This window comes from Pan troglodytes, chromosome 2, assembly GCF_028858775.2.
Source record: "Pan troglodytes isolate AG18354 chromosome 2, NHGRI_mPanTro3-v2.0_pri, whole genome shotgun sequence".
NCBI classification, from domain to species: Eukaryota; Metazoa; Chordata; class Mammalia; order Primates; family Hominidae; genus Pan; species Pan troglodytes.
In genome coordinates this window covers 34,871,547-34,892,511 of record NC_086015.1, presented here as the reverse complement: position 1 = coordinate 34,892,511, position 20,965 = coordinate 34,871,547, and the positions used below count along the sequence as shown (strand labels likewise).

The window sequence follows — 20,965 nt, the reverse complement described above, 5'->3', positions numbered from 1 at the left end:
ATCTCTGTGTCATCAAACCTTGGTTCTCTCAAATTCAACATGAGGACATTTGCTAACTGATCTGTAAGTGCTTGTAAAGCTCTAAGATCCCAAAATCTTACACACAAATGGCCAAAAACATCCTTGGCCCATATCCTAGATGGTTCCAATCCCATATCTCAGTGAGTTTCAGCTGAGAAATAACCCAGGCCACTGTCACTATGATCTGTTAGGCAGTGTTCTGCGAGTACTTCATTTCTCAACATTACAGTAGCAGTGAGATGTGTGGGCATTCCTCAATTCCTCAGGGCACCTGCATTTGCCACTCCAGTGGTACAATCTATAATGTAGTTTGTGTTACTGTGGTGACTCCCAGGAAGCTACAATTTTTAGGACATTTGCTCCAATTTTATATAGAGGTGAAGCTGAATCTGTGTGGCATAAAGGGATGAGTTTCAGCCTCACCCTCTTCACCACTTCACTAAGCAATTCAGCTCTGGCCCCAGATTTGCAAACCCTACTCAGCAATGCATTTTTCTTGCAGGTAACAGTGTCCTCCCTCCCCAGAAGGCAGTTTGGACCATCTGTTTTAATTTAAATGTACCCCTTGGAAAGGTTTTACTGCCATTCCAATGAGCTTCTCAATATGTACTTTCCAATCACATTTAGTAACTCTAAAGGAATTTGGTAAGTACAGTTTTCTGTATCTGAAGGTGGCCACATGTGAATGTTACAACATGTGCATTGAGAAGCAAAAGAGCTGAGAGTAAGTGCCTCCTGTTCACCTAGAAAATGATTCACCAAAGCCCTAAGCAGGAGGCAGAACCCTGGGCAAAGATAATCCCCATATCAGACTTAATCAACAGATGATGCAAATGAGGCACCCATTTATAGCATTTATTTAAATTTTCATTTAAATTGCTGGTTAAATGGAATTCATTTAAAATCCTGTAGTCAACACTTGAGCAAATTGGTTTTAAAACTATATATTAATTATAACACATTGCAATTTAATACATACTTATAAGATAATCGCTTATTGCTTTAGGAGTACAAAAATGCATCCAAATAGTTTAGTGTGGTTGATAAGACACAGAAAGCAATATCTTCTTGCTTGCCTTTTTTGGAAAAAAGGAGAATATGGTAATTATTAACATGGCATCTGGAATCAGGCTGCCTGGCTTTGAATTCTGGCTCCACCACTTACTAGCTATATGACTTGGGCAATTCTCTTTCTCTAACTTCAGTTTTCTTATCTATAAAATAGAGTTAATAAAGATATCTTCATCATAAGGCTGTTATGAGGATTAAATGAAATAACCTCATATATATATATATAAATATATAAAGTGTATATCACAATACCTGGTCCATTGTAAGTATCCATTAAATGTTAACCATTATTATAAGTGCAGTTATATTTTTGTTTCATTTATGCCACACTACAACTAGAAAAGCTACTAGAGAAGATAGAATTACTCAGGTGGCTTGTGTCAGTGGCTTGCATTATATTTCTTTTTGGCAGCACTGCCCTGGACTGTTTTTGCTATGACTGCACTATACACACTGACCTCAAGCACCCAGAATTATACATGGGAAGAAAGTTAGAAAAAAAAACAGCATATTTATTGTCTGACAGTAACTGGTTGACCTCCAAGTTTTGGAAAACAGTGTAAATAGATGAGAGACTCTGAAGGTCAAGAGAGTATACTTAGTAAGGTGTGTCTAGTTGGTTTTAATTTTCATCAGTTGGAAATGGCTATAGAATCCAAGCTACTGAGAGTATTCATATGGCTCTCTAGTTTCACAGAGTGCAGAATGACTCTTGCTCACCAAAAGGGGGAGTTTATTGAGAGTATCTTAGAAAGCTCACAGAATTAGAGAAAGATAAATAATTAGGTCTTAAATAAGACAGGAACCAAGGTGACTTGAGATCTGGAAAACTTAGAACTTGGAGATACCCACAAAAGGGTATTTAACTGACAGTATCACCAAGATCATGTCCTAGGGGAAGGGTGGTTCTAGTTGGGATGCTAGTTAGACCAAAAATGGCCTCAAGTAAACAAGCAAACTAAAAACAGGCCTTCTCTTTACTCAGCCCTGAATCTCAGAAAACACAGAAGTTACCATTAAAGCAATGAGTGAAACCTGGTGTTTTATAAATGTATATAGATAAGAAAAGGATGAAGAATAAGAAAGGACAAACAGCCAAGATGTCAGAGGAGGAAAATGCCAACAGAAACTATGACTATGGGGGTGACAGTGGTTAATGAAGAGAAGAAGGAAGATACAGCTCCTGAGGAAAATACTGCTCTGTGGTGCAGTAGCTACCACTAAGCCACATTAAAGGATATGATCGAGTAAAGTGCTCCAAACTGGGACCGAAGGACAGGGATAAAATTTACTAAATGGCTATGTTAAGTCAAATTTTTTTCATGGAGCCCAATTGCATAAGTTTTTTCAAGCTGAATTTGTACCCATTATAGAAGTTCAAAAGATTTAGAAATGGTTTGGTGGGTGGAGGTGGTTTGGAGAGCTGCCTTATTAATATGATAATCTAAGATATAAAATTGCAGCACGTCATGCCCCTTTATCAAGTAATATTTACTCAAGCAATAGGAGTAAGTGTCTCTGAAAAATCTACTCTCTTGAAAAGATTAGGTTATCTAATTCCTGGCCTTGTGCCCAGTGAAAGAAAAACATTACTGAAATTAAAATAAGCAGGGTTTATGATATACTATGTATTTATTGGCTATTGGTAGGACACTGCCAGCTATTTTTCTGGCTGTTTCAGAGACTCCCTTCTGAGGAGCACGTTCTCTCAGAAGCTGGATGGTGTTTATGGACCTGGCTCTTTGGTTCGTGGGGGTGCCTGGTGTTTCAGTAGAATCAGAATTATCTGACTGGTATCTGAGATTCTAACACAACATAGTCTCATAATGTAAAACTCTGAGTGACGGGAACATGTTCCCTCCCAGAAATATTACATGTTCATCTGTGCTTTTCAAGAAAGGTGCTGATGCACAAAGTGATTTTCTCCCATCTTATTCTGTCACTTTTTATCTAATGATCATTTTTAGAACATAGACTTACTGGAGGAGAGAAAAGCTGTCTATCCATTGACAGTTGTAGAACTCTTTACAAAGATATGGGATACCTGGCTCAAATTCAGTAATGGTATTGTAGGAGAGAGTACAAAATAAAATGTAAACCTACCATCCTGTTTACTATTTAGTTCATTTCCTCCCTCTCCCTGGCCTGGATTATTGCCATCATTTCTCTCTTCCTTCAATTCTTGGTTTCACACCTAAACTTTACACCAGTCCCGCTTCATCTTTCTAAGGCAGTCTTCTTATCCCATCAACAGCTTTCAGTGGCCTCCTATTGCCCACTCAGTAAGTAACAACTGAACTCCTCAGTTTCTACTGAAGTCCCTGCAAGGTTGGTCTCATTGCCTCTTTCTCAAAAGCTCCTTCCCCCATTTACAGACCCTGCCCCTTGGACAAACAGAAGTACTTGAGTTTCTTGGACACACACACACACACACACACACACTTTTCTGCCTTAGTCCATGTTGCTTTTTCTGTCATGAATGTCCATGGCATGAATCTTGTTTCTATGTCATCATGACCAATTCCTGTGAATTTGTCAAAATGTCGATCTTCCTATGCCCCAGCCACACATTTGTCTAACTTGCTTTTCCCCAGCATTCCCCAGATCAGTATAGGGGGTTCACTAGTCACCATCTGTCTCATTGCTCGGGTCTCAAACCTAAGAATTACTTCAAATTCTTTTGCTTTCTTGACCCCTACATCCAATCTATCCGCAAGTTCTTTAAGCTTTATCACCTAAATATCTCCCAAGTTGCACCACTTTGCTCCATCTCGTCTGCCACCATCCAGACCAAAGTTCCCATTATCTAATGCCTGGACTTCTACAGTTGTGACCTAAGCAGTCTCCCTATTTCCACATCTGTCTTTTGACAGTTCATTCTCTACACGGCATCCAGAGGAATCTTCCAGAAATGTAAGCCAGTTCATGTTACTCCTCTGTTTAAAACCCTTAAGTGGCTTCTTGTTGATTTTAGAGTAAAATACGACCTTACCTGATCTGCTCCCAGTCCCTATTTCCAAATCTAATTTCACCCTTCCTTTCCCTTGCCCTTACACTTGGGCCACACTTATCTCTTTCCACTTCTTAAAGAAGTCAGCTTATTGATTGCTTGCATTTTCTGTTCCTTCTTCCTGGATCATTCTCTTTCCATGTCTTTCGTGTCTGGCTCCTTCTCTTTCACAACTCAATTCAGATATCTTCTGTTCAGAAACATTTTTTCCTAATTATATCTACAATAGCTCCTTGTCCTTATTCTATGAAGTCATTCAGGTGTTTCCTTTAGAACATTTATTATAGCCTGCATTATTTTAATAATTTATCTGTTTGTCTCAACTGCATATATTATCCACCACAACTAAATGTAAATTTTTCTTGTTCATTGCTCAACCTCAAATGCCTTACACAGAGTTCTATACATAATAGGCACTAAATATAAGTATTTGCTGATTGGATTAATGGAGGTCTGTCTCAAATGCCACCTCATCCAGAAGGACTTCCTGCTTCTCACATTCAGAAGCAATACCCTTCTCTGAAATTTCAGTATGTTTTATCTGACTTCACCTATCAAACTTTATGCCTTTTGGATAGGATTTCAAGTATTAATAAACAGGTCTAATTTCCCTTATTGGATTTTGGGGTCACCATCTGTGTGTCTATTTGGTCTTGAAGTTTTCTATGGTGCCTGCCCTAATGTCTTGAACATAGTAGCAATTCAATATTTTATGACTATCTCATGAAAGTATGAGTAAGAGAAGTATCTGCTCACTGTGGATTTCAGCTAAGGAGAATTTGACCCCAAGATGAGACTAAAGAAATGATTAAAATTCTCTTGTCTTGCTCTTTTCAAAAAAAATAAAATAAAATAGATACCCATATCTCTTGCTGACAAAGTTGTAAACATAGTTTTCTGTTTACTCCTTTGAATTCATGTTTGTGGATTGGATGCGGAAATGGTTCAATCTCTAAGCCTTCTTTTTGATTCTATCAAATAACAGGGCTAGATCCAGGGACTAAGTTGCCACATTTGTCGCCATTACCCAAAGCTTCAGAGCTTCTGTTCTCACGGCTTTGTATTATTTCTTAATATTTCCCATAGTCATCTTCTTTGTAGGTTGTTCACAGTTACCCACTCCCATTGGCATGTCATTTTTAAGACAACTAAAATAGCTTTAAAACCAGTGTGAAATTCAAAAGTGTGGCAAACAATCTATGAGGCTGATGTACCAGGTACATCAGGTAAATTAGGCATCCATTCTTTTGAGCTTGGAAGAAATGCCTGACTTAGAAACCTCCAGAAGAGAAAATATATCTTCAGTTTTTTAAATCTCAATTTTTCTTTGCCCTGGTTTCTTAAATATTCGCTTTCTAGACTTTTAACAACTTGAGAACAGAGACTGTGTTTTTTACTTCTGTATCCACAGGTACCAGGCTGGGTGAGGCTCTTATTTATTAATTAATACTACCCCAGCTCTTTTCTCAAACTTTGCTTCCCAGACTCTCTTGGACTGGCCTACAGGATTCTCTAAGTCCTGACCCTTCCGCCCCCCTCGGTCCCCAGTGTCTTTGCACTAACTTTCTGAAGAGCTCCTTGGCCTCCCCCAACCAGATGTCTGGATTCACTTTTGATTCATTGTTTCTCATTTCTGTCCTTTGAAAGCAAACATTATTTTTCTATTGCTAACTTGCTCTGAACAATTAAAGAGACTTGGATGGGAAACTTGGCTTTTACTGGCAGACTTTCTGACAAAACCCTAAGACTGCTAATTATGACTTCTACCTGAGCCAACAGTGTAACGTGAGTGCCAAAAGAGAGTTCGTATAGACTGAAACTCATTAATAGTTATCATTTATTGAGTTCTTTACACTGTTCCTGGCACTTTGTTTAGTACCTTGCACACATTACCACATATGACCCTTTCAATGACTCATAGCTGTTTTCCCCATTTGCCAGAAAAGAAATACGGATCACACAGAGGTTAAATAACATGGGTAAGGTCACAGAAGCAGAGTTAGAATTTGGGCCAGGATTTAAAGCTCAGGCTTTGGAATCCACTATGGTGTCAATAAAAGCTTTATTAATGAAATCATGGTGACCAGAGGATGGGAAATATGAGTTCACCATGTTGAGAGTTGGTGAGATCACACCTGGAATTTTGTGAGATGCCTCATTTTATAAGATAAAAGCAAATTGGTCCAGACTACAGACCATGGACTATCGGAAACCACTGAAAAAACTGAGAGCAGTTTTAACTGACAATTAAAAGCATTGATAAAAAGTCTTCACATATTTGGATTATAGTCCTGTGGAAGAAAAATTCCATGTACTTAACTCATTTACTATAAAAGCCTATAGACATGACAGAAATGCATATTTGGAGTCACTCTCAGGAAAAGTTTTGTGACCATTGTGAAAGTGACAAGGTGGGAGGTCTGGGCAGCTGTCAATGAAGTTGTTACTTCAGAAGTCATGAGGTTTTAAAAGTATTATTATTATTTATTAGTGCATATGTTCAAAGAGAAGGCAGGTCTTCTAATTTCAGAAATCTTCCCTGACACCTCAACTTCTCCTATAACCACAACCCTTAATTTCAAATGTCTACATTGTTTACATTCAGAATATTTTATTGGTGTCTTCCACGTGGCACTACTTGACACTTATTATCTTCTATTGCTGTTATTCAGCACTTTGAGGCCCCCAATTAGTACAGTAATTCGTCTTGCTGTCATTATTAACTCCCTAATGATGCCTTGCTAATGGTAGATACCCATAAAGCAGAATCTCATTGATCCTTCATAGAACTTCAGCAAATATTTAGTACTCAGTAAAAATTTACCTCAGTTTCACTACTCACTAGTTCTGTGACCTTGGGCAAGACAATTCAACCCAATTAAACCCTCTCTGTGCCTCAGTTTTCTCATCTGAAAAACTGAGTAACTGGAGTTTGTTACAATTACATTTGTTAAATCTGTAAAACTTTTAGAACAGGGCCTGGCACATAGTAAGTACTCTCTCTCATATATATGTATATATATACATATGTGTGTATATATATATATATGTAGTATTGTAATTTTTCAGTTCTTAACTTCTCGGAGATTGATGCATATTTAAGATAAATACATAATTATTAAAGGATTAGAGAGAGGGGCTAGACAACTGAAGATTTGAAGTTTTGGAAGGACTTTAGAGGTCACCCAGAATAACCATTTCCATACCCACTGCATATTAGTGTATTTCAGTATTATTAATATAAATGGGAATACTTCCTGAAATTTTAGATCCTAGGCTCCACATAGAATCCTTTTGGGTAGGAATCCGGATTCTGAATCTTCATTAATTTTCCCAGGAATTTTTTGGAAGCTAGCAGATCACTTTCCTCAGATGGGCTCCAATTTTTATAGATGAGAAAACAGGCACTGAGAGGTTGTATTATTTCAGGATCAGAGAACTTGGGAGTGATCAAGTGGGACTAGAAGTCAGCTCTTCTCATGTCTGGGCCACAGGTTGTGGAGGGAATTATTGGATTGTATGAAAAGGTTAGATAAGATGACTTCCAAAGTAAATATACAGTCAGCCAGTCAGTCCTCAGAGAGCTATTGAAAGCCAGTTGCTGAACTCTGTTTCTGGAATGGTCAGTAAAATGAGACATGGCTCTTTTTTTCTGTAGGTTTATAATCTGGTATAAGAAATAAAACCTCTACACAGGTAAACACAGGGCAAGGTGGAAAGCAACAAGGCAGAAGGTCTAGGAAGCTGCCTACCCAGTGTGGGCTGAACTACTCAGCTACCATCTTGCGTTCTGAACATGGTGGAGGAAGCTCTGCTCTTCTCACAGGGGAACCCCCGACCACTGTGGTCCTCTCCTCCTGCCCTTCCAGAGGTGATAACTCACCAGCCACTTGGTCTAGAGTTTATTACCCTGGTCATTTGATCAATCTGAGAAGACCTCCCTTTCTATTGTCACAGCTTACCATCACATGCAAGTTTCCTTTATGCATTTATGTACTATTATTACTATTATTTTTGAGACACGGTCTCACTCTTTTGCCCAGGCTGAAGTGCAGTGGTATGATCTTGGCTCACTGCAACCTTCTCCTCCCAGGTTCAAGTGATTCTTGTGCCTTAGCCTCCCAAGTAGCTGGGACTACAGGTGCGTGCCACTATGCCTGGCTAATTTTTGTATTTTTTGGTAGAGACAGGGCTTCATCATGTTTGCCAGGCTGGTCTCAAACTCCTGGCCACAAGTGATCTGCCTGCCTCGGCCTCCCAAAGTGCTGAGATTGCAGGTGTGAACCACTGTGCCTGGTGTCATTTATGTATTGAATAAATATTGTTGTTATTTACTACTGTTAGCTAACATTTATTAGTTCCCAATATGTACCAGACACTGTTTTAAGGCATTATCTGTATTAATTCACTTAATTCTATGTCAGAGGAAGAGGCTATCTCTCAAAATCTGAAACAATATTTGAAGCTGAACTGTTTGTTAATCAAGGGAGAACAATATATCTCTCTGAACAAAGCAAAAGTTGATCCTATACGGAATTTTGGAAGCTAGGGAGGGGAGGAATTGGTAAAAAATGCAGAAGTTGGAGTCTTTAGGAATTGACTGGCTTTCAAATTTGGAAGTGTGGTTTCTGGAGTGAGCCTGTGGTCCGTGGGCTGACTTCTAGAAGTCGAATGACTACCATAAAATAAGGGCACAGAAAAAGTGGCTGCGGTAACAAGAATGGAGAGGAGAGGAAAGGGAGGGTCTTACAGCCACAGTTTCCTTTAATAATGAAGAGAACAGAAACCCAGGTTTGCCTTGCTGACTGTTCCCGGGGTTCTTTCAGCCTCCACTGTCTCTTCTCTAGCCCATTAACTGTGTTCTATGTCTATTGCATCCCCAGCCAAAGGTTTTCCCTGCTTAATCAGGTCCAGTCTCCTTGCTGTGCTATCAGTTCAGAAAGGCATACAGACAACCTGCGACGGCATCTCAGGGGAGGAAGACATTATCACTGGTTGGTTAAAGGAACCAGGAAGAACTTTCATTTAATAGTCAAAAAATGTTCATCAAACTCCTGCAAACTGCCAGGCACTTTCTGGGTGCTATGGAAATAACAGTGAAACCGACAGACACAAACTCATGCTCTCACAGAGCTTAACCTTTCTTTATTGGAGAGACAGATATTAAAAAATATATATATATATATTAATTTACGTGGGTATTATATATCCCATGGTAGTCACCGCTCTGGAATCAAAGCAGAGAAAGTAGTGCAGAGAGGTGATTGCCGCTTCATATGAGGTAGTCAAGGAAGGCCTCCCTGAGAAACTGATGTTTAAGGAAAGAATCAGAATGGTGAAAAAGACCACAGATGATAGAGCTGTGTGAGCTTGGAGGACAGTAACAAGATGAGGTTTGAGGTCCATGAGATAATAGGGAAATGGGCCTTTGAGGTTATTAGAAGGATGTTAGCTTTTAGTTTGATGAGGAGTCATTGAATGCTTTAAGCAGGAGTCATCATGTGATCAGATTTATCTTTTCAAGGGAACGTAGGAGGTACTGTGTCGAGAATAGTCCACAGAAAATGAGGGGAAAGGGCGAAGAAAGGTGGTTAGTTGGGAGGCTACTGCAGTAACCCTAGCATTTGAAGGTGGTTTGAACTAAGGTAGTAAAAGTGGGGGTGATGAAAAGCAGTCATATCCTAGGTATAGTCTTCATGGAAGATTCCTCAAATTGAAAGACTTCATTAAAAGCCACTATAAACTCTAGCAGTTAGAATGAAAATTCTGGATATCCTTCCTCAGGAGACCACAGCTTGACCTATTCTAGAGTCTCCAGAGGGCCTTTTCTGACCTGGACAAATGCTGGGGGAGAAAGAGGCACATTATCACATCTGGCTATAAAAATAAAATGTGTCTATCAAAGAAAAGACATAATCTAGACCCATTTCTGTATAGATTTTTATAGTATTTTCTCCTAGATAATTGTGTGAATTATGGGGATTTTTTTTAATTCATTGGTGTGAAGACAGTGATAATTTAAATTTCACTGCTATTCTGGTTACGAGTGGGTGTTGACATTTTTTATTTTATCGTGTGTGTGTGTGTGTGTGTGACACACACACACACGGAACGGGGTGAGAGAAAGAGAAAGAGAAACATAATGAGCAGGCTATAGAGCTGCTGTTATTCCCTGGGTAATAAAAGCTTGAAATCCTACTAATGAGGTTAAAAAAAAAAATCTTAACTTTTTCTGCGTGCTTAATAATAGCACTGCCTACTCACATAACCAGAGTTCCTGGAATAATTGCTCTCTTTCTTACTCTATTTTTAGGGCCTAAAAAATTTGGGAGGAGAGGAAAGTACCTTCAGGTGCAGAGCATTTCCATCTAAAAGCTCAATTCTAGGGCTTCAACATTTGGCCCTAAACCATGTTAAATGTTTCCTTTCATGTGAAAGTGAGGGCTGGAACTAACATTCTTCATTGGAGCTCTAAATGGCTTCTCTTTCAGTGAGAGGACAAAAGATTGATCCTTTGCTGCAGATTGCATCTTTCCCCAACTGGGGGATCTTCCTGTAACATTTTTATCTGGTGCTTTCATAGACACCATTTGTGTTTGCCAATAACAGAATTAAAGTGTTTGTGGAGCCATAGAAATTTATCAGAACGTTTAACTTTGAGGAGAAGGTGGAGTCTAAGAAATGATAAATGTTAATATTGTTAGAGCCCTCACTAAGAGTAGAAGTGTTTGAAATACATATATTTAGAAGGGTTTTTTTTTTGTAGACCATTGGAATATTTAAGATGGATTTAAAATAGAAGATACTGTGTGAGGTACAGTGCTGAAAAGTACTTTAAAAATTGTTTCTGTCAATTTCAACAATTAAATGAACATATACATTATAAGGTGGAGAAACATACTGATTAGAAAAAGAGAATGTGATTGAATCAAAGCTTGTGCTGGAAATTGGTTGAATATCTGGATTGAGTTGCCAGAATTATTTTTGTGGAGGGCTATTTTGGGTAGGCAGTAACCTTTCTTCTCAGATATAGATTTTCATGTTGACTTTTAACATTTAGTCAATGATCGGCATGTACAGTCTTGAACATGTTCCGTCTCATCCTTTTGCCTGTGCTTAAACTGCAAGGTTGAAAAGTTTAAAGGCATTTAATACAGGCTTAACAAAACATTGTGCTGCTTTCTTTCCTCTATCACTCTCTATGTAGAAAATGGCTGAAAAATTAGGGGCTCTCAGGGACAAAGCAGTATCTGTAATGTAGAGGAACATTTAAACATAGAATTAAAACATACAATTAAGATTAGTGACAAGTTTATATCGCTGCTGCTTTTTAAGGAATGATTTGTTAAAAGGGAAAATACGGTATCCCTGACAAATTACGAGAGAGAGAGAGAGAGAGAGTGAGTGAGTGTGTGAGTGTGAGAGTGTGTGTGTGTGTGTAACAGACGTGGGCTTATGTTTACGAAGATCTCTTTGTACATGTGTTTGAAAGGTGACTGCAAGAACGAGTAAAATAGGTTACATTTACATTTCTTGGTCTCCTCCACACTCCCTGATGCTAAACAAGATGCTGCAAGAATGGAAAATACAACTTTTGTGTAAACTTTGTAATCTAGTTCATAGAGAAATTGGCCAACAGCTACACGCACCTAAAGGAAGAGGGGACATACATTTGGAGAAACATATTCATGTGTGCTAGTTCAAGAAGAAAGCAGCTAGCTCTTTGCCTTTGAAGATTTCAATATTCACTTTGTTGAAGGTGACCAGGTGATCCCTCTTAGATACTTCGATAATTCAGATACATCCAATACAAGATGGATCTTCATAAAATTCAATTTGTTATTTCAATCTGGAAATGCATTATCTCTTCCTTGAGGAAAATAAATTGTGTAAGGACAGGTGCTATTTTCTTTATCTCTGCCCAAAGCTTCATCCTAGGGCTCAGAAATGCTAAAGGACTTTGTACAAGGAAATGAAGCTAAAAGCTTGCTACCTTAATTATAGGATTTGTCTACTCAATGCACTAGATTCTGAAAGTTAAAACAACTATTGTGTGATATTGTATTATTTATATTTTAAGGGGACACTGACAGCATAGAGGTGGTGTTAATTCTAGATAAAATCTGAAGGGCTTTTTCCTCATCCTTTTCTCCAAATGCCTAACTCCTGTTCCTCCATCTCGAACTCTCCTGTGGTAGTGACGGCTGTCTCTGAGGAAAGGATTAGGGAAATCACTTAATCATTTGTGCATGTGTAGAAATGCCAATGAATATTTACTCTCTCCTAGGGGCAGTTGCTTTGTGAACCAGCTTTCTAATTATGGAAAACATTTTTTTTCAACTTCAAACACCATCCAGCATGGGAATTGTATGTGAATGGTACCTTTCCCCATCAGACCTGAAATTGCACTGAATTAGGGGGTCATATACTCCATGACTAACTCAGCCCAGTACAGAGTGACATATATAATAAGGTAGATTTACTTAATCCATAAATTGTGAGCTTTCCTTGTAAAATTTTCCTTAACTCTATCATACCATGGTGTGTCATAAGAAATTGTCAGCTCAACACCTCAAATGATGCCTTCATGTATTAAAAGATGTGCCATCTGAAGCTGGGATAGTGATGCATTTTGTCCCCCGTGCTTTGTTATGTGATGTAATTAGATTATCTCTCAAACACAATTTGTTTGCTTGCTTCCAGGAGATATTGATCAACAAGAGATGATTCCAAGTAAGAAGAATGCTGTTCTTGTGGATGGGGTTGTGCTGAATGGTCCTACAACAGATGCAAAAGCTGGAGAAAAATTTGTTGAAGAGGCCTGTAGGCTAATAATGGAAGAGGTGGTTTTGAAAGCTACAGATGTCAATGAGAAGGTAAAAATTAAAACCTGTAAGAAATTGCAGAAATGGGAAAGATAGATGTTCCCCAAATCAGTATGGCTGAATAGAAGGCAAATGGGAAGGCCAAGTTTTTATTTCTTCTATGCCTTTGTCTCAAAAGGATGTCCAGATATAAAAGTGTAGGCTGTCCTTCAGGCAATTCCTGCTCTCCTTGAAGGGTTGCCTCCTTACTCTGCCAGTCATCGTGGGAAGATTGGCTGAGACCCTAGAGCTTAATCACATAAGGACATGAAGCACAGGGATGAAACTTCCTGCACCCTAGATAATAACATAGATAAGTAACCTGCTAATCTGACTTATGCAACTCTCTAATGCTCTTTGCTCCCCATTTTCTAGTGCACACTCTTCATGTTGTTCATGAAAATCAAGCAAAAGATGGAAAAGGATGTAAAAACATTTTAAATTTATCTTAAGGTCCTTATGAAGAGCTTGTCTAAATTTAGCCTAGAAATCTTAGGTGGTTAAGTCTGACTCCTTTCTGGTACCAATTATTGGTTGTAGATTTCAAATTCAGGCTCAAATTCAATTCAAATTGATATTAGAACCGCCGCTAATGACATCTACTCTTAAGAATACTTACTATGTTCTAAGGACTACTCCTTATGCATTTAATCCTTTCAAAAGCACTAAAAGGCAGATGCTATTACCCCCATTTTAGAGCTGGGAAAGAAAGTCAGGCACAAAGAGGTCAAATATGTTGCCTAAGATTATACACAAGTATCAGAGCTGGGACTAAAATCCAGGCAGTATCACTTCACAATCTGCAGTCTTAACTACTCCATATGCCTCTTAAAATTACCGAATCAACCTTTATCACATTGGTTTTCATGTTGGAGGTGGATTATCAACAAATGGATGTAAGGAAGAGATTTTTATTCCAGTTATATTAATTAGAAATAAGTATCATTTTTAAAAGATTTTGAAAGTGAGGTGATATTTATTCTGAATTTTTGATCACAGGCCTTTCGGAAAACTAGTAGGAAAATAGATTGATGCATGAATTTGGAAGTTATGTTCAAGGCAAAATCCTGATGGTGTTTGGTATTTGCCCAGATAGCATATTTATAATTATATAATTTCTGTTCTTCTCTGTACTTGTGATATACTTTGGACCTGCTTTACATTGGAGTACACTGCTCCTCTGGCAGTATTTTTTATCGGCCTTTATTCAGTCATTAAATATTAACTGAGTATTAGCTATGACTAAAGCTTTATATTCAGCCCTAGAGAATATAAAGAAAAACAATATAAAGGCCCAGCTCTGAACAGAATTTATAATCTAATTGGAAGGATAGGTTTTCATTAGAAAAGGCAGCGGGGGTCCCAGTAAGGATGTGATAAATGCTTTGAGACTGGAGCAGATTTTTGGGATTTCACTCAGGGGCGAGTACTTTGAGCTCAGAGGTGGAATGTAAGTAAAGGGCAAGTGAGACTTTTGGGGGACAGTGGCAGGGGAAGAGAAAGTTTGGCGTCAGGGTACTCATTTCTGGAGGAAGAAAGCAGGAAGGTCAATAATGGAAAGAGCATTGCAAAAGGACAAGATGTACTTAACACAGCAAGGGGACCATTTTTTGCCCGGAAAAAAAGGTCTCACACAGGGGACTAATAAGATGAGAAACGGAAGATCTTAATATCCTAAGTTGTCAATTAAGGAACCACAAGTCAATTACAATGTAATAGATGTGCAGGCTACCCACGGGAAGTTGGATTGAAAGCTATGCTAGAGTTGGGGGAAGGAGGTGAAGTTTTGATACCACTAACTTAGCCTACCTTGTTTGAGATCCAACAGAGCACCATTAAAAGGTAGCCTGCAGATATATACCCAAGCTTGGTGCAGTGATCACTGCTAGTTTCATTAGCAGAAAATTCTTCATCAGCCAGTTTTTAAAATTGAATTATAATTTATATTCAGTAAAATTTACCCCTTTGGGGTGTGGTTCTATGAGTTTCAGAAGTCATAACTATTACTACGATATGATGGAACTGTTCTATATCTTCATTAGAATAGTTATATAACTATTCTGTGCCCCTCTCTAATCAATCCTCCCCTTTCCTCTAGCCCCTGAAACCACTGATTTTCTTTCCCTATGATACTTGCCTTTTCTAGAATGTCATGTTGATGGAATAGTATTGTAGTAGGCTTTGAGTCTTGCTGTTTACCCTCAACAAAATGCATTTGAGATTCATCCATGTTGTTGAATGCACCAGTAGTCATTCCTTTGATTGTCTCAGGCATTTCCAATTTACCTCTGCCTGTCATGGTTATAGCATCATAGTTTAATTTCATACTACTTGCACAACTTGGTATTTCCTCCTGCTTCCCCCCAGCCTCCCAGTCTTTTCACTCCCTGGCTACTTCCCTATCTCTCTCCTCCCCTCCACAGCCAAAATTTTTAGAGATTATCTATATTCCCTCCCTCCGTTTCTTCACCTCCTACATTCTCACTTCAAAGCAATCTGGCCTCCGCCCCCACCTCTCTAAGTCAAGCTGCTCTTGCCAAGAACACCTCCTTGTTGATAAATTCCATGAGCACTTCAAGTCTTTATCTAATTCGGCTTCTTAGCAGTATTTGACAGTGGTGAACATCTCCTTCCTAAAGCATTCTTTCTTCTTGGTTATGGTAGCACTAAACTCTTAGGATTCTCCCTACCTCTCTGGCGTGCCCTCCACAGGACAGTCAGGCTCCTCTTCCTATGCCCATTCGTAAGTGTTGGTGATGCCCAGAAAGATTCTGCTCCTTTCTGCTCTGCTGTAGGTTCTCTCTGAGCCACATCAACTACTGTTATATTATCATAGTGTCTCCCTGGAACTCTGTCCTCAATCTTTTGCAGGAGCCTCAGATCAACGGCTATACAGCTTTTGGATATTCTGAAGGTGCCTTGTCCTAAACCTGCTTACACCTCATCATCCCCACACCACCCCAACCAGATCCTTCTCCTGCTATCCCCATTGCTGCCATCCAATCTTGTGTCCAAGCTGGAAACCTTGGGATGATCCTTGGCTCATTCATCTCACCCTCAAAATCTAACTGATTTCCAAGTTCTAGTGATTCTGCATTTTAAATATCTCTAAAAACTACATATTTAATACAGCATTGACTGTCATCCAGATCATCACCTTCTCTTGCCTGGCTTATTACAGCAACCTCTTATTTCAAATTTTATTGGGAATCTCCACATAACAACTAAAGCTATTGCCCCAAACACAAATATGATCCTTTCATTCCCCTGTCCTAAACATTTTAACGGCTTCCTTAGAGCCAAGTCCAAACTCTATGATATGTCACATAAAGCCCATTATGATCTGAGCCTTGCTTATCTCTGTTTATCCATTCAGTTATTCAACACATCTTTATTGAGCACTATTATGTGCAGACTCTGTGGTAGTCACTTGGGATCAGTGAGCAAAAAGACAGATCTGCTTGTATGGAGATTATGTAGGATACAATAAGTAACAGTATATTAGAGGGTGATAAGTGCTTTGTAAAAAGGAATAGTAGGAAAGGTTAAAGGGGATTGATAGAGGTAATGGGTAGATTTTAATTTTAGGTAAGGGAGTCAGGATTGCTGTTGTTGAGAAAGTGACTTCTGAGCAAAGATTTGAAATAAGTGAGGGATTCAGTTATGAGGATATTTTGAAAAACATTCTAGGCAGAGGGCACACACAGTGCAGAGACCCCAGTATGGGAACCTCCCTCGTGTAGTTAAGAACAGTAAGGAGGCTAGGGTGTCAAGAGCAGAGTTAGCCAGAAGGAAAGTAGTCCCAGATGAGACTAGAGGAAAAATGAAACCAGGAGAAGCAGATCGTGAAGGATCATTTTATATCTTTGTAAGGACCTCAGGTTTTACTTTGAAAGAAACAGGGAGCCATCAGATGTATTTGAATAGAGGAATGGCCATGGCTTAAGTTTAGGAGGATCATTCTGGCTGCTAGGTTGATAGCAGACTGCATAGGGCAGGGTACACACAGAGAGAAAAACTGCTTCAGCATTCCTGTTTATTTCCTCTGCATTTCTCAAAAATCCATGTTCAAGCCATACCAAATGTACTTGATTTTACAGATGTGCCATAGGATCTGAATTTTTTATCTTTTTTAATTTTACTTTTGATCTTTGTTACTTCTGTCACTTCCATCTAGAACCTCCCTAAACTTTGATTCGCTCTACTCTTATTCTATGTAACAACTTAGATATCAGTATCACTAGGAAATCTCCCTTAACCTTGCAAATCTAAGATGGCGCCCCTCATTGGTCCCATCAACATCTACATTACTGTAATAGTTCTTTTCGGCTGAACTATAGTTGCATGTTTAAATCACCCGCTGCCCAGAAGCTTTGTAATGGTAGAGTCCACGTTTGTAACATCCTCTCAATACCTGGCTATGGTGGATACTCAATTTGTGTTGTGGTTGAATCTCCAGGTGTGTGAATGGAGGCCTCCTGAACAACTGAAACAGCTTCTTGATTTGGAGATGAGAGACTCAGGCGAGCCACCCCATAAACTATTGGAACTCTGTCGGGATGTCATACACTACAGTGTCAAAACTAGTAAGAACTTTAATTTACTTCCTTGATCTGTACCTCTGACAAGTTCTTATGTTTGCAAAGCATTTATTTACCTCTCAAAGCTGAGTATAGCAATGCTTATGGAACGAGAAATCTGGATCAAAAAATTAGTAGTTCTGATGTTTTTGCAATGGTCCCTTTAATCCCTAATCCAGATTCATTGCCAAGGCCAAAGATAAGTTGACAGGAAAACTGTAGGTGTTAGTGTTTGTATGTAAATATCCTCTTCTCCTTGCCAACCCCCACATACTAGTTGTAATCAAGATCATATATTATCACTGCTACTTATCATTTCTTGTGTTAGACCAAACTGGCAAATAGTATTTTGATTATATAAATTTGTTAAGGGATTTTAAATCTTGATGGCCCAGAGTATGCAAAAAAAGTGTTCAAAAGGTATCTTTAATATAAACAGAAATGATTTATTTTGAAGACACTGATTAACTCTTGGCAGTTGGTAATTGCCATACTGTTTGATCAAATCTGGCTGTACCAAAAACAAATAAATAAAAGCCCTTAGATGGATATAAGACAAATGAATACATTCCAAGTTTTTGATGAGATTATTTCACAGTGATGTCGTAACTACTGTGAACTTTGTACGTGCAGTGATGTGATGTCAATCTTACACTGAGGCACCATTCCAGCTTACCTGTTAATATCCTGTTCATCCAGTGAACAAGTTTCAAAAATGGGAGAATAATCTTCCAAAATATTTGTCAGTGTAATGTAAAGGTATCTAGTGCTTAAGATCATACAGGCATTACTTTGTAAATTCTGACACTGGACTAAGTTTAGTGGAAAGAACATAGTAAAATTCTGGCTAAAAATAATTGGATTATATTCCTTTGGGAAAGTCTGGTGTATGTATCAAAAACTCAGTTAGCATTTCAAAAGCAGAGATATGTAACTTATTATTACCAGTGCATGTCAAAAGTGCAGAATGACATTTAATGCAGTAGATTTTTCAGTTTACTGGATATTTTCCATGTTACCATGGAAATCAATCATAAATTAACACAGAACTAAAAAAAAGTATTAAAATTACTTGTAGCAATGCCGTGTTTTTTTTTTTTTGTTTTTTTTTTTTTGCCAGATCAGAGGAAGTTTTCCATGTTTAAGCTGAAAAGACATTTTCTTTTGAGACTTGTTTTATTATTGAACCCCTAAAGAGAAAAAAAAAAAAACTAAAATAAACTAAAACCAGATGCTGTAAGTTGTAATGAGAGGTCACCAAATTAAATGATTCCCAAATACTCAACTATAGAAATAGACCTCCTGCCTCTTTGTTCTGTCATGCTGAGCTTCCTGAGATTGAGAATGCCAAGCCAGTTAGCCGGGTGTATGGTGTGATTATTCACATGGTGTAAAGCCAAGAACCTTTATGAGACCTTTTATAGGAGGGGGAAAAAATTAAAATTGGAACAAGCCGTTGTTTGTCTCTTAAAGGCGATTGCATTTCAAGCAAATTGAATCAGAAGTGTATGTAAGCCGCATAGTGAGTCACATCTTACTCCATCTATATACTGCCAGTCGCATGGGTCCAATCTGAAAAATGAAAAGGCTGCTCAGTGCCATAGCCTGGGGTGAACTCTGCTGTGAGTGAAATGTATATGAAGTGAGAAGTTAATATTGATATTTTCAGAAAAAAAGGCAGTACCCTGTGATCCTTGGACAAATAGTGTTCAAATAATTATTTAAGGGTTCTGGTTTGGGTCTGGGTTGTAAAAAAGAGGAGCAAGTAAATCAAAGCTCTTAAAAGACAACTCAGATTTTACTTACAAACACTGATCAGTAGAAAGGGCTCTACGATGTGTCTTCAACATGTTTTTCCTTGCACATGATCCTGTTTTGGATTTTTTTAGAATGAGGTATAATTTATATTCAGTAAAGTGCACAAATCTTAATTGCTCGGCATGATGAATTTGTACGTAGCTGTGCATATGGAGCCATCACCTGGATCTAGATATAGACCAATTCTAGCACTCCAGAAGCTCTCTGAAGTCCCTTCCCAATCCATAATTCTTTCCACAAAGTACCTAAAATTTTAACCGCCATCTCCTTAGATAGCTTTGTTGGTTTTGAATGTCATATAAATGGAATTACGTTATATATAACTCTTCTGTGTGTGTCTGCTTTCATTTTCTGAAAGATTCATTTATGTTAATGCTGTATCGGTAGTTTTTTTTATTGCTGCATAGATGAATACTCCGTTTTAAATTTACAGACCACCCAAGATTTTTCAACCAATTGTATGCTGGACTTGATTATTACTCCTTGGTGGCCCGATTTATGACCGAAGCATTGAATCCAAGTGTGTAAGTGCCATGCTATAGAAATTTCACACCAAACGTGGATTAGAGACTTTAAGTAGATGAAATTTTATTTCAAAAATCTCTATTTAATTGTTTCTTTTGCATAGTGCCATCGCAAATAATGGAATAGTTTTATGATACTTATCAGTATTCAAATAGCTATTTGATTTAAATAGTGGTACCGTGAGATGGAAAAGGCAGTCATTATTATCTCATTTAATGAGATTTAACAGATGAGAAAATTGATTGGCAATTTTTTATTTGTTCTTGCGTGAAAAGTCATTTTCTGTGCTAAGTGATGGAGAGACATATTGAACATAAATAAACCTTGACTCTGCCCTCATGGAGCATAATATCTGGTATAAAAATGCTAATCGAAGTGGTCCACAAAAATTAATGTAAAATCCAAACTCTCATCTGAAGGAAAAGTACAAAGTGTTCTAAGTATTCATATGAATGGGACAATTTTTCCTAGTTGGAAGCTCAGGAGAGTGTGCTCTGCAAAGATGACAGTTGACACTGAATAAGTGTTATTAGGTGATAAGGTGAGGGATGAGTTCTAAATAGACAGAATGACATGTATAAAGGCCCTGTGGCAGGACACAGCATGCCATTCTCTATGAACTGAAAGGCCAGTGTGGGTACAGCTGAGAGAGTTACAGGACTGTAGTGGAGAATAAGACTAGAGAAAGAGAGATAGAGATAGAAGCCAGACATATAGGGCCCAGGTGACCATGTTTATGAGTCTTTCTAAATGTAACAAAAAGCCATTGAAGGTTTCTAAGTCACTAGGTGCCATTTGCTTACTGAAAAAATCTCTAAAAATATAAATAGGTTGGAGGGGACCCGTTAGGAGGGCATTACTTTAGTCGGGTGAGAGAGGAAAGTAGCTTGGACTTGGAGAGAAGAGATAGGAATAGAGCGGGAAAGAATGAGTTCAGAAAATAAAACAGAAAGGATGGGATACACAGCTTGAAAATAACGGTAAAAGGGAGAAGATTTCTGGGACAATGCCTGGGTTTCTGGCTTTCATAGCTAGGTTCATGGTCATATCATTCATAGAAATAAGAAGCACTGGGA

At 38.3% G+C, this 20,965-nt stretch overlaps 1 protein-coding gene across 2 annotated transcripts in view; it reads left to right on the top strand.

Moving 5' to 3' along the window:
* Nucleotides 1-20,965, top strand: part of GADL1 (glutamate decarboxylase like 1) — a 190,180-nt gene that overhangs the window by 20,100 nt on the left and 149,115 nt on the right. For both annotated transcript variants that reach the window (XM_009445070.5, XM_009445069.5), the window contains exons 2-4: nucleotides 12,806-12,978; nucleotides 17,426-17,552; nucleotides 19,798-19,888. In XM_009445070.5, the coding sequence (XP_009443345.1) occupies nucleotides 12,826-12,978; nucleotides 17,426-17,552; nucleotides 19,798-19,888 (371 nt within the window). In that variant the 5' untranslated portion in view covers nucleotides 12,806-12,825. The remainder of the gene's footprint in view (nucleotides 1-12,805; nucleotides 12,979-17,425; nucleotides 17,553-19,797; nucleotides 19,889-20,965) is intronic.